We start from the raw sequence: 14,932 nt of genomic DNA, 5'->3' as shown, positions 1-14,932 counted from the left end.
AATGGAAAAATACCTGACTCTGCCATCTGTTTCTATTCTTACCACAATAACTTTACAGATCTTGAATTTTGGCAGGTCACCTAGACCTTATTAATGCATACAGAGGAGATTACTTTTCGTCCTGAGGTTAAAATCCTCCTGGTTTTGAATAAAAATTACAAAGCATAGGGTGAGGAGGGGCCTCGAGAAGTCATCTAGTGCACATTCACTTTAAAAAAGTTCAACTCTAAATGAAGTATTCCTGATATTTATCTCGTGAGCGGATATGGTTCATGAGCACAACATATGCAACCAATCCTTGTGCCTGTATGAAGACACAGGACGACCTGTGAATGCCCATTATGACTGGATGTTTTTTGGGGGGTTACAGTATGGTGTTCACAAGTAAGTCCATAGCAAGCTATTGCAAATACCCTGGCCAGAAGCCTAGGGCACATCTGAGCAAATTTTTAAAGGCTTCCAACATTTCGCTGCCACCACAGCAGTTTCTACAAGTGTGTGAAAGTGTTTCATAATACTTAGCTGCCTTGTTCTCTCACCTTGAAAGTACTGTTTGGTTCAGCGTTCAGGCATTGAGAGCTCTTCACCCAGAGATAACCTTCTGTGCTGCTGCTCTGCTGCTTGTGCAAGTGTGTGCTCAGGCTCTGACTTTGCAGGGCCAGGGGAGAATGAACGCACACCCATGTGAAAATGTAGTCCTTTTAAGGAGGACTTTAGTGTTCTGTGGACATCTAATTTAGGTGCAACACAAAGCACTCGGATTTAAAAGCTTTATCATCAGTAGGAAGAGATAGGCACTTTCAGCGGCAGCTTGCATGCTTAGTTAGGTGGCTTATATGTGCTGTTGCTGTACACGTCATAAAAATTACCTTGTAGCATTTTTGGTTGTATCTTTACGGATGAATGCAAACATAGCTGAATTCCTCTCTGTGCTCTGAGCTGTTCTGGAAGCAATGTAACCATGTTAGCCTTGCAGAAAGAACAAGTTTTCATGCAGGTCAAGTTATCTTGGCCATTGTGGTCTGTGTCCGGGGTAACCTGGATGGGTTTGCTGTTAGAACTTGCTTTACATGGCCTGGTGGAGAATGAACACCCTTGGATTGCTTGGATCTACTTTAGAAGACATGTCCTTTGATTTGATCACTCTAATCAATAAACCTTTCTCTTCGAAAAGTTTCTGGTTAGTTATTTTCCCTTTTGTGTAGGAACAATTCATTCCTTCTTGTACTTGAATCTTTACCTGTTCTCCATGTTATTGCTTCCCCTGTTCACGAAACAGTTTTGCAGTCCACTTGTACTGGTAGCTAAAAAAAAAGTACTGGTAGCTAAGAAAGTACTGTTAGTTCTAGCACTGATGGACAGAAATTAGTATATCTTTTGTTCTTTGAACCAGAGATTAAATCGCAATTTTGAACTGGAAACAAGAGAGATGTCATTTCTTTTCTAGGGCTTTTAGAAAACATTAACGATAAACACTTATAGTTGAAGTGAGGTGGGATATAATTTTCTGCCTGTAAGTATATGCAAGTGAATAAGCTACTGACTTTTAATTGTGCAGCCGAGCATAGAATTGTTATCTTGTGCTCTTCATTTTAACCTTTTCTGAAGAATGAATGTTGGGAAGGAATTGGGGAGGAACCCTATCAAACATTAAACATACTATACCATTGAGAAATGGTTGAATCTAAATGACTTATAAAATAAGATTTGCTATATTTTAAAGCTGCATTTGCAAACAAGAACTTACACTGGGCTGGTTACAGAGGTAGTGACAGAGTTCTCCTACATACAAAAACATTGCAACACTGTATTTTCTACAGTCATTCCAAAACTGGCTTGCAGAAAATTTCTTCTTCAAAACACAAGTTGCTCCTAGAAGATGAAACCATTCTCTTAATTCAATTAATTGTGCAGCCGAGCATAGAATTGTTATCTTGTGCTCTTCATTTTAACTTTTTCTGAAGAATGAATGTTGGGAAGGAATTGAATGTAGAGATGAAAAGGGTGAGGAAGACAGGAGGAAAAAATGGGCAGACAGTAATATATCAGTAATATATCTCTGTAGTAAGAATAAAGCCAGATAGGTGACTAGACTTTTTTTCTGAGCTTCTGGCAGCACTGTAATGTTGTGCTTATTATTAGAAAATATTTACATTAAAGCAGTTTTAAAAATCAACAGTGTTCCGGTCTGCATTAGGAGCAGCATTGCCAGCAGGTCAAGGGAGGTGATCCTTCCTCTCTCCTCAGCACTGAGGCCACACCTGCAGTACTCTGTACAGCTCTGAGTTCCCCAGTACAAGGAGACATGGAAATACTACAGGAGAGAATTCAGTACAACACAAAGATCATTATGGGACTGAAGCATGTCTCATATGAGGAGAGGCTGAGTGAGCTGGAACTGCATAGCCTGGAGAAGAAAAGGCTCAAGGAGGATCTTGTCACTGTGTACAAATACCTGAAGGCAGGTTGTAAAGAAGACAGAGCCAGGCTGTTTCCAGTGGTGCCCAGTGACAGGACAAGAGGCAACAGGCACAAACTGAAACACAGGAAGTTCCTCCTGAACATCAGGAAAAAGTTTTTTACTGTGAGGGTGACCAAGCACTGGTGCGGGTTGCCCAGAGAGATGTGGATTCTCCCTCCTTGGAGATATTCAAAAGCCATCTGGGCAGCTGGCCCTAGTCACCTTGGCTGGAGTGGAGGGGTTGAACCAGAAGACCTCCATAACTCCCTTCTAAATTCAACCATTTTGTGATTAAAAATCAGACTACTGCTATTTTGTAAAACTCTCCGTGTTGAAATACTACAGAAGAAAGTACCAGTAATGTTCAGAAATGCTACCATCTTGTGGTGCCTGAAATGACCAAACATGCTGATAGCATTCTTACATTCAACTCCTTACCCACATAGTATATAATTACACAGAGTGCCTACATGCCTGCTAAAACAAGCTTTCAAATTAGTTTTGTGATTCCTTAGTGCTATTGTAGTGATTTCTTTCAGTAGATTAGGTTGTTTTTGTTTTGAAATTAAATACTTTTTAATTACTTTGCAAGAAATTACTATGAAGGATTATAAATGATATATGGCTTAATAGTATATAGAAGTTTTGTTTTATGAGCCCAAAGTCTGTATGAAGGGTTCTACAATCCTCAGAAAGACCCTCAAAGCAGAATAAAAAGATTCTTTGCTGTGGAGAGCTTACAGCTGATGTGCTCCTTTTAATGTTACATGATAATATAACGTTAGGCACTTGATAGCAGCTTATGCCTTTTATAATGCTTGGTAAAGACTTTGTCCCCATTGATTTTATACTTTCACTAGCATGCCTTGGTGTCATATGACATCTAACATCTCTAAGTATCACTCCCCCTGGCACTAAAGTGTTATGCCTTTGCCTGTTTACATAATCATTCTCAGTTACTGGAGAGATTTTGTTTATTTCATTAGAGAAGATACATTAAAAATATATTTTACAAAAAATGCATATAGTTTGAGGTTCTTGATTACAATGTACAGAAAATTAGACCAAAAGCTTCTAATATTACAGCTAAATATGATTTATAGTTAATATAAAATTATTGTACTGGCAATTTGTTTCATTTGATTTAACAAGCAGCATAGTTTATTGAAAACAATATGCTATATTAGGCGCAGTATTTCTCATTTAAGTGCATTATTATATCTACAAAACTGTGTAATACGACAAACTTTTTCTATAGCTTCATAAACACAAAATTATGCCTACTTTCTAAAAATCTACATACTAAATCTAGCGATGCTAAAGACCTTTTCTGAGAACTGTTAATATTGACACACATAGATGCATGTGTGTGCACACAGACACAGATGTTTAATATGACTTTAGTAAAATGTGGTACCATGTCTTTTGTGAGAGTCAGTTTTCAGGATTTTTCTCAAAGATATTCTCAGCTGTGAGGCCATCCTATTTTCAGACTTGGAGCTTCAGCTTTCTGAGTAGGAGTATTTCATTCTAAGTAGGAGTTTGGAGATTCTTTACAACTAGGTACTGAATAGATCTGATTTGGTCACTAAATGTAAAAAATATGAAACATATTATCCAGATTTTGAAATGGTACTGTTCTTCCTTAGAACTTTAAATCTGGAAATTAGAAAGCGTCTGTAAACATCTGGTCTCAGAAAACAGCATATCGAGGAATTACTGCGTCCACTGTGTTTGGAAGAAAAGTAGCACTAAGAAATCTGGTTTGTTCAGGCATATACACACACAAGTGAGAATAAAAACATTCTGAGCCCAGAATATTGATTATGTTCTAATATTATTGTATTTTTGCATATTTGGGTATATTATAAATGTTTGGATATGTTATTTGGTATATTAGCAATAGATCCCTATTTGGATCTATTGATAATATATTTTTCCTGTGTCATTTTCAGGTTCTAAGTGTATGTCAAGAACCTCTTGTTCGTCAAATGGAGATAATCCCTGCTCCAAAATATCACAATCTAAATTAAGGTATCTGTTAGTTAACAGATAAATAAAATTTTCCTTACCTGTTGGTGCTTTCTTACACCTTCCATTTTCATCTTTCTTAAGTTCTTGTTTCCAGACATCATATTTCAACAATTCAAAAGAATGTAGGAACCAAATACAAGAAGTTGACATGTATACTTAAAAACATTATTGTCTTACTCACTTTCCAGATGTTCTGATAGAAATTGCTTTGAATTAATGAAGAGTACTCTATTGACTTTGGCAGATTTAGAACGTCCTGAAATATACTGACAGTATTCTGAGAAACAATTGTCAGAAGGTGTTCATACCATGGTAAGCAGCAAGAAGTATACATATACAGATGAAGCATTCATCTCCTTTATTGATAAAGAGAAATCCATTGTTTTAGAGTGTGGTCAGATTGAAATAATTTATATAAAGTGCTTTTGATCAAATTGTCAGTTTTGCTTTAAAACTACCATCCATTTCTAAGTAGATGCTTAACTTTACTGGAATGAAAATCAGGAAGATTCTCTGACAAAAATCCGAATTAATTTTAGAGACATTTCAAAAATTACTCCAGCCACATACAAGTGGGAACTTACAGCTCAATAGTTTGTTTTAGGCTTTTCTGCCTTCATCCTCTGCCCACATCACAGTTAAGATAGCTACAAGAACAAAAGCATTGCAGAGTTGTTATTATGGCCATGGGAAGGCATTTTTGGCAACTCAGTTAAAAGCAGAAATCATCTGGAAGCCATTAATCTGTTTTTGATGTTAACTTATCTGAATCTTTAGTATTATTTGAACAGTAATTCGTTGTAGTATAATGTTCATGATTCACAAAGTCTGTGCACATAGGAAAGACCTTTGAGACTGTCAAGGCATTTTTATGAATGGAGGGTGTATATCTCCAATGAGAGTTTCAGCAGTAGCCATATATATAAAGTTTATAGTTCGGATATCTTGAGCTTTATATTTTTCTCCTTTATTTGTTGAGAATTTTGAATTTTTTTGTTTTGCTTATCTTATTTCTAAGAATCAAGTGTGGCACTGGTTTTAATGAGTGAAAATGCAGCCAAAGAGTGTATCTGTGTAAGTTTGCTATGGAACATGTATCTCCTGATTCATACCAACAGTCAAATCAAAACTAATTTTTACCTCATCACTTAATGTCTGTAGGTTTTCAGGATGATAAGTAAACTTCAACAAAGAAACATCATTAACATTTTTTGTTTATTTGTTTGTTTTATATTCTGGGGTAAAAGTCAGATATATTAAGCAGTAGTTTCAGCTTCTGTGAACTTATTCTGTATAGTTATTCTAGTTTCACATTACATGTACAGAGAAAAAAGGGGCTAAAAATCGGGTTTCTGTTTCCGTGAACCAAGTTTTGCTACATCTGAACTGCAGTGAGCAAGTTCGTCTTTGTGCAGTTTCCTACTCTTTATAATTTCTGCTTTTCATCTGCTTTTTTTGGTTGGCTGGTTAATTAGCTGGTTGGTTTACTTGATTACATTTATCTTTGAGAAGATGAAGCACGGACCAGACGTCCTATTTTATTAGTATTTTTCAAGAAACTAAGATTTCCTTCTGTGGATCCACAGAATTCAAATATTTTAATAGGGCCAAACCTTGTCAGAAATTCTTTCCAGACATCAAGTCTGGTACCATTTCCTAGAGCAATGTGCACTTTGTGAACTCTGACCTCTTCTTTCTCTGAACAGCCAAAAAGAGATGTTCTGTGGCTGAGAAAATGGGGTCTAGACAGAATCATAAAATCATAGAATCGTAGAACTGTAGAATCATAGAATAATCAAATAGTTTGGGTTGGAAGAGACCTTCAAACCCTTCTGCAATGAGCAGAGACACCTTCAACCAGATCAGGTTACTTAGAGCCCTGTCCAGCCTGGCCTTGAATGTCTTCAGGGATGGAGCATCCACCAGGTGTCTGGGCAACCTGTTCCTGTGTTTCACCACCTTAATTGTAAATAATTTCTTCCTCATGTCTGGCCTGAATCTCCCTTCCTTTAATTTAAAATCATTGCCCCTTGTCCTATTGTAACAGGCCCTACTAAAAAGTCTGTCCCCATCTTTCTTTTAGGCCCCTTTTAAGTACTGAAGGGCTGCAATAAGGTCTCCCTGGAGCCTTGTCTTCTACCTAGAGTTGATCTAAAATTTTCTAATAGAACAATTTTCCTTTAGAAACTATCACTTTGACTGAAATACTTCAAAGAAGGGTATTTGTTTTGTAAATACAAAATAGAAAAAAAATCAGACTTCTTGTTGGTCTGAGTTTGAAGGATTTTCATAAGATGAAAACTTTCTTTTTGTAGTTCTTTGTATTTTCACTTATAAATTCTATAGCTGAGATGTATATTACTAAGTTTAAAAGAATTGTTTTATATTGAAAATGTAAATAAATAGGTTTTAAGTAAGTGCCATTTCCCATAGAATGGAAATTCCTTTCTGAACCAAAGAAAGGAATTTTTCTGCATAAATAAATGTATCTTAGAAAACGCTATGCTATGCCATGATCAGTTCTACGTGTAGTGATATTCGATAGTAAAATTTACACATCTGCCATGTTGCATAAGGAACCTGAAAAAGTAGCGGAATGTCTTGAAGCTCCTTACCATATTTCATATGATTAGGTGAAGTTTTTAATCTTAAATCTGAATTCAGAAAAGATGGTAATCAATTCTGCAGCCAGAATGTACTTGTTAGCATATCATTGTTAAATGTCAGTTATGTCGTTATTGTGGAAAATTGCTCACATACTTGCTTATGTGTTTTCTGCATTGAGCCAGGCTGCTCAGCACCCTACATATAGGACTATAGACAAGACTCTGCCTATGGAAAACCTCTTACTTTTTTTGGAGATGTAGTTGGGATTGAGTGATTCAGTTACTGCCATGGCTGAATGACAGCAGAAAATAAAATTATTTCAGGTCCACAGGAACTGTTTCTTCAAACCAAATAAATGCATTTTCTTTTCCATTTCAGTGTTATTTTAAACTTCAAAAATTGTAAAAATGTATTTAATTTCTAAATAATATTAAGGTCATTTCAAAATGGAATGTTGCCTAAGAATTACACTAAAGTATTTTAGCAGAATCAGCATTTCAAATGTTTCACCTTTAAAAATACTTATATAAAATTGTTTTGTGAACTCTGGAGTAACAGACAATTTCATTTGATCCAGAACTGCATTTTATGGCAGATAAATTATTTGCCACAATCACATCAGCTGTAATGCAGACTAAACTCCGCTTGTTAAAAACAGGAGTAGAGTCTTCCCTGCTTCTTCTTAATGGGCTGTTTTCTTTTGCAGATTTAATGGTAAACATGAAGGGATAGCATGGTTTAATCACATGTATGTGATCAGACCCAATTATAAACCAGTTGGCAGGTTGATTGGGAGAGTTACGTCAAGCCAAATATTGTCTCTTCTTCAGCGCTTACTCTTCAGGACAAAATAATGTGGGTTTTTTTGGGTTTTGGTGGGGTTTTTTGTTTGTTTTTGGTTTGGTTTGGTTTGGTTTGTTCTTTGTTGTTGTTGTTCTTTCAAAATAGCTGGTGAGACTCTAGGAGTAAGAGTAAATCTCAACAGTTTCAGAGATTATAAGCATAGGAACAACTGTTATATGTACCTTGTTTCATCTCTCAATTTTAAAATATCTTTATTTTAAAAGTTGTATGGCTCTCTTTAAAAACATTCCTTGACATAAATTACATTTTGTTTGTTACCTTCTATGGGGTACCATGTTTCAAATGAAATTCTGATAGATACATGGTTGTTAGGTAAGATCCCTGTAGACGTATGTGGTCAGAGGGTAGTGTCTGGTGTTTCTGCCTACGTCAAGAAATCCAGGACTTTCTCCTAGTTCCCAAATCCATGTTATTTCTTGATTTCAGTGTGAGAACTAGGCATGTTCTGTGAAGGGAGATAAGGACAGACATCATGGATATGGCCTAGAGCACACTCCAAAAGGTCCCTCATCTAGGTAGCTCTTATCCTGGGAAACACCAAGGCTGCTGTGCTCTGGCATGCCACAGTCTAAGGAGTCTATCTGAAATGTAGCTGTGCAGGCTTATTAGCCTGTACAGGCTTCTTTGACTGTGGAAGAACCTGCGTGTTTGTCAGGGTTTAACCCCAGCTGGCAACTAAGCACCACACAGCTGCTCACTCATTACCCCTCAGTAGAATGGGGGAGGAGAGAATTAGAAGGGTAAAAGTGAGAAAACTAATTTGAAGTATAATAATAACAACAACAACAATAATAATGATTTGTAATGAAAAGGAAAATAACAAAAATAGAAATAAATGAAACCCAAGAAATAAAAGTGATGCAAATGAAAAACGATTGCTCATCCCCAACCAACCAATGCCCAGCTAGTCTCTGAGCAGTGGCCCTCTGGCTAAATTCCACCTGAGATTGTGTACTGAGCATGATGTCATATGGTGTGGAATATCCCTCTGGTCAGTTGGGGTCAGCTGTCCCAGCTGCGTACCCTCCCATCTTCTTGTGCCTGCCTGCTGGTGGGGTGGGGTGGGGTGGAGTGAGAAGCAGAAAAGGTCGACTCCGTGTAAGCACTGCTTGGCAATAACTAAAACAGCCCTGAATTATCAACACTACACTGCTTCCAGCACAAATCCAAAACATAGCCCCATATTGGCAACTTCGAAGAAAATTTACTCTACCCCAGCCAAAACCGCACCGTTGTACACTAGAAGTTATGTGTATTATACTTTGGTAAGATACCTGACATGACAGGACTCTGTGTTGACCCTTATCCACTTCTCCTGGTATCCTTAGATTCCTAAACTCAGCTAGGCCTTCTTTCTGGTTTTCCCTCTTCTTACCAGTTGCCAGTTAAATATCAATATCTTCTTGTTAAATTCTTGTTATCGAGCCAAGTAAAGAAAGTTCTTCCTGCCTCTTCTTGCAGGAGAGCCATTTACACAAACAACTTGGCCTAGTTAATCATTCCTTTGTGGGTTTGTGGGATTTTGGGGGGTGTGTAATTTTTTCTTTTTTTGTTTTGTTTTGTGTTTTGTTTGTTTTGTGTTTGTTTGGTTTGGTTTTGGTTATGTGGGGGGTTTTTGTTTTTGTTTGTTTGTTTATTTTAATCTGTGGACTGCTGACATAATGTTTGTATAGACTTGAGTTCTGGCCAACAGTTCTCCCAGATTGTTCCCTCTAATACCTTTTTGTCTTTGACCCCTCTCCTACATCTGGACCACAAAATAATAAGCCTGTGTTCAAACCAGCTGGTGGATTTTCTCAGCTATTCCCTTGTTGCTAGTTCTTGTGTCAATCTCTGACCAATGCTGTTGGAGAACATTTGAACCTTGTGCTTGTACATAATGTTTTCTGCGGTAGGTAGGAGTAATTCTTGTCATCTCCCTTCAGTAACTTTCAAACTTCCAAATATAAAATTAAGAAAATTAATAAATCTTTTCCACCATCATTGAGAAACAAGTGTTGCAATATATTAGTAATAAATATTTTCAGACTTGCTTTTCTGCTGCTGCTCTGCTTGGTGACATCTTACTTTTGCCCTAAATCTGGTCATGATTTAGACCCGTGTTCTTCAGGACTGTTATCCCATGGGCAACCAAGATATGCACCACACTATTAGTCCTATGGCTTTATACAGATAGGTTTGTCATCGCATAAACAGCCGTGGAACAAAACATGCCTCTGGAACACATCTTCAGAAAAAAAGTTAAACGAAACCCATTCAGCAGTTTCAAAGCCATAGAAAAATTAATTATCAGCCATTACATACTGAATAGAGTAGCTTTCTCTTAGTAACTACTTTGGAACAGTGCAGTGCAGATGGTCATTTAATCCGGTTCATGCTTGTGTTTGATTATTGCATGCAATAAAGCTTTTTTTGCTTATATTTTTTCCTTACTGACCTGCCACTTGCATGTCACTCAGATGAAAAGCTAACAAGCTTGGCTTTACAGAGTAATTTCTGTTAGTGTCTGGGCATAATTGTCCCACCCTGCCAGACTTGTTTCTGTGTAACCACTACCTTAGCTGATATAAACTTGGTTGCTATTGTAGAGCCGCAAGAAATACAAGACCCGAATTTTGTATACACTAAAAAAACCCCTATCAAACATTAAAAATACTGTACCATTGGGAAATGGTCGAATCTACATGACTTATAAAATAAGATTTGCTATATTTTAAAGCTGCATTTGCAAACAAGAACTTACACTGGGCTGGTTACAGCGGTAGTGACAGAGTTCTCCTATATACAAAAACATTGCAACACTGTATTTTCTACAGTCATTCCAAAACTGGCTTGCAGAAAATTTCTTCTTCAAAACAGAAATTGCTCCTAGAAGATGAAACCATTCTCTTAATTCAATTAATTATAAATTCAGCTATGTAAATAAATTATAAGATATTCCTAACAAGATGATAAGAACTTTCTGTTAAATGTGACTCGCACCATGGAGCTTTGCTTATTTTTCTGAATAGCAACTAAAAACTTAGCCTTCTCCAGTTGTTAGGAATAGGTCAAACTATTTTGTTTATGTCAAGGTGATGAGTGGTATAATTTTTGAAAAAAGAGAGCTTGGGATGAGGGAAAAGGTAGCATGCAGTTTCTCTATTTGTATGAGAAGTGGTGGAAGGGAAACCAGCTCTGTTGTTTCTGTCTCACTCCCCTTTTCCTGTTTCTTGTCAAATCATCATCCTCAATTTTTTGCTTCTATGGCCTTGAAGTTCCTTCAGAGCTTTCCATTGCAAAAACCACTTCATCATAGACCTCTCATGCCTGCCACCCAATCTTGTTTTCACAGTTTTTTCTAGGTGTTGTCATCCAAGAGTTTGCAAATTTCCCTATTTCTATCCTTTCCAAAATTCCTTTCAGCCTGAGTCCTGTTTGCCCCACATAAAGCTTTCCAGTGCCATCCAAGTTCTGAATCCCTTCTAGTCCACTTGCTCCTAGCTTGCCCGTTCATGCAGGACTTAAAGCCCTCTCAGAGCTCTTCAGCCTCCCTCACCTCAAAGCCTTGTCATTCCAGTCCCAGGCTCTGAGGAGTCCCCGTCTGAATAGCCCACCTAAGAAAGCCGTTACTCTTATTTTTCTGTTCCAAGACAAATCATGGCTTCAAACCTTTTAATACACTATTTTCCCATCTATTTTTTGTTTCTATTAGGCAGCAGCAGGCTTGTTATCAGTTGCTGTAGCCCAGCATGCCTGCCCATGCTGTTCTTGAAGAAATAAAGCACTGAAATGGCTTTTAAAACAGTCCAGATATATACTTACTGTACCAAAAAACAGTATTTTGGCAAGAGTCTAAGAACAGGAAAGGAGGACATATCTAAAAACACGTCTGATTGCTAACTCTCCAGAAATAACTCCCATTATCAGAATCAAAAGGAGAGGCTCCATCATTCCTCCTTTCCTTTACTTTAATATCATATATATAATTCTGTATGTGCTTCTCGAATATATGACTCAAAAAGCTCCAAAGCACATTTGGTTGATCTTATTCTGAAGATTAGTTAAAGCTTCCACAATGCATTCATTCCTTCTGAAACTAAAGATCAAGCCTGACTTCTCAGATGCCCATGTGAATGCTTTTTAGACTTGTAATGTTGGATACAAATGTGATTTCTGCTTAAACCTATAGAACATATGCAGTGGTATTAGCAATACAGAGACCTCAAGTCATCTTATGTTGGTTTTATGCAATAATTGGTGCCTGTTCTTCGCTTCAAAAACTATGAATATATCTTAGATATAGTTTGCAGACAGGACAAGGTGATAAAAATCAGAAAATTACAATAGTCTATTGGTAGACATAATATTTGAGTTACCAAACAGGGTTACTCACCAAATGATAAGGTGTTACAGCATTTTCAAGTTAATGAAAGTTCACTAGAAGGTAAGTAGTATCTAATTCAATGCATCCACTGCTGCCAAGAAGTGAAGCACTGATGTGGTACAGGGGAAGAGTGAGATACATAATATCCTGAGAAACTATACCACGCTGAGTAAATGCTAAGCAGGCAGACAGAGCTCTTAGAGAAGCAATGATAGCAGCTTTTGGGAAACGTGTCAAAGGGAAAAGAGCAGATAATTGTAAATGTACTGTTTACATTAATAATTTTGATGCAAATAGAATAATGTTTGGAATGCAGAGGTAGAATTGTCTTTTCTTCTGAGTCTCTGTTCTGTCCTTCAGTCTTTTCCTCATGAGTATATCTCCTTAGTCTCTCAGCTTCTTCAGTATTTTTGCCTGTAAGGCTATTTAATCCTCTTGTCTGCTTTGTCTGGGGGACAAAGTCCATACCCTTCATAGATGAGTGCAAACCGACTGTGTACAGTGTTGCCTCACCACGGTGGAAGAATGGGAAAGCTTCTGAAGAGCCACTGTGCCACTCAGCTGCTCATTTTTCAGGCCAGTCTCAGAGGAAAAGTTTTCCCCCAAGGCCCAAGCACTTACATTGGCCATATTTCTTTTTAGTATAGACCTGTGAAATTCTGTCACTGTAGAATCTGAGCAGCTGTTGGAGACTGACTTTATTGGTTTTTATATTTAAGAAACAAAGTTCAGCCGTGGAATATCTATGTAAAAGTTCACTAACTGGAATTACACCCTTGTTATGCCAAGGCAAAATGATTTAAAGTGTACTACGCTTTTAACTAAATGAATTCCTCCCTATCTTGACTTAAAATGTCAAGTTCTGCCTTTTTGTGTGTCTGTCCTGTTTCTAAATTTATACCACCTTAATTTTCATAGAGCTGCAGATGTTCGTTGCTAGTACACATCCTTACCTGTAGTTCCTGATGTGAAGATATACATAGCTGTGTTTCTTGTGTTAGTGACGACGTTAAGGTGAGGAGGAACAAGGTGATCCAGCACCTTGTCTAGTTTGTCTGGTATAGGGTGAACATGCTGGAAAGGAGAACTGGTGCTCATCAGCCAGACAGCAATATTATTTTCCAAGAGATGGAAAATAAATGATTTCTCCATTGATCCCAAATAGTCTGTCAAGTTAGAAAAAATTGTATGCTTGTTATTAAAATAATTACAACTACAGACCTGATTACATGCATTGGATTTATATATCCTACCACTGCATACAGTGAATCTACCTCAGCCTGCAGCAGGAATAACCCACCTACTGGACAGTGAAAAAAATTCATGATGTTTAATTTCCCTATACTTCTCATGTGACTTTGATTATAATAGGTAAAACTTGCTGATCTTACTTGCTGATGCTAATATGTAGGATTTCATTTGATCAGTATGTTATAACATTTGTTTTAAAGCTTTGTATACATACCAACTAATGAGCCCTCGTGAGTTCATATGGAATTATGGAAGTATTGCCAACCTGTACTGAAGATGCAAGAAGAATATAAAAGTTAAACAAATTGCCTAGTATTACCTGATATGCTAGTAAGAGAGCCAAAATTACAGCTCAACATGTTGTAATCTTTGCTCCAAGCAATTCTGCCTCAGGATCACCACTTTAAAGTAGTTCCATAAGCATAAGAAAATTTTGAGCTGAAGGAAATCAGCACTAACAAAGAGAATCTGACTCTTCCTCTAGTCAGTGATTTTGTACCTATATAAGCTGTTACTCCTCCTGTCCACGTCCTGTTAGGTGTGCAATTTCCCTTCGTGGATGACAAACAGCTTGTAGAGAATCTTTACCACGCTCTGCATGAAAAGATCAATTATGGAGAGAATTCAGTTGTTTTCCCATTTCTTTACCATTGCTTTTAGCCTCTTGTGAAACACCTTATGTGACACTCTAGGATTCAGGAACACTTCAGCTGTCTGGGGGGCTTTTCTAGGTGATGTGGCCTCTACTGTGTAGTTTAGAAGTATTTTACCAACAAACTGTACTTTTGATATGTAGATCAAGTTCGTTTATATTTTTAACAATATTCAGTGGATATACTAACTTGTGGATTTTTTTGCAGCAAGTAAGGTTTTGTATGTACCGTAAAGCTTATGTGATGTTGTAAGGGTAAAAGAGCAGCTTAAAAATGAAAGCGTTCTGGCGTTAATTGCATACAAACATATAAACCAAGTTAAGGTGTGTAATACATGACGTTTTAAAGTTCTAATAAAAATTTTTAAGCTCATGACTTTCTGAACTCTCTAATCTGTAAAGTGACATTCTTAGTTATTCTGGAGTCTGCTGATTATTCTTCTTTATTATGTCATGTCGCATATCAGGCCAATTTTTTATTCTTTTTTATGTTAAAAAAATGAAAGTAGCTACAAGTTTACTCTTACAAGAGATGAGCCATTAAAACATCTTGTGTTTCACTTTATATGGCTCCCTCATTGAGTTTCTGGTTTTCTCAGAATGTTCTTATTAACTGGCCAAGAGCACTAACAGACTGCCTCATGACTTTCATGGCTATTAAATACCCATTGACTATGACTTGGAAATGTTTACTAAT

General features: G+C 37.0%; 1 protein-coding gene across 1 annotated transcript in view; it reads right to left on the bottom strand.

The window, feature by feature from the left end:
• The window catches only part of LOC136002079 (long-chain fatty acid transport protein 6-like), a 28,221-nt gene that overhangs the window by 3,211 nt on the left and 10,078 nt on the right, over window positions 1–14,932 (bottom strand). Inside the window, exons 2-6 of the mRNA XM_065656912.1 lie at window positions 13,286–13,498; window positions 12,408–12,562; window positions 10,710–10,838; window positions 6,010–6,191; window positions 4,534–4,637 (exon numbers count right to left, since the gene is read on the bottom strand). Coding sequence (XP_065512984.1) covers window positions 4,534–4,637; window positions 6,010–6,191; window positions 10,710–10,838; window positions 12,408–12,562; window positions 13,286–13,498 — 783 coding nt within the window. The remainder of the gene's footprint in view (window positions 1–4,533; window positions 4,638–6,009; window positions 6,192–10,709; window positions 10,839–12,407; window positions 12,563–13,285; window positions 13,499–14,932) is intronic.

The sequence above is a fragment of the Caloenas nicobarica genome, chromosome Z (assembly GCF_036013445.1).
Source record: "Caloenas nicobarica isolate bCalNic1 chromosome Z, bCalNic1.hap1, whole genome shotgun sequence".
In the NCBI taxonomy this organism is placed as follows: Eukaryota; Metazoa; Chordata; class Aves; order Columbiformes; family Columbidae; genus Caloenas; species Caloenas nicobarica.
This window is presented reverse-complemented; position numbering and strand designations above follow the sequence as displayed.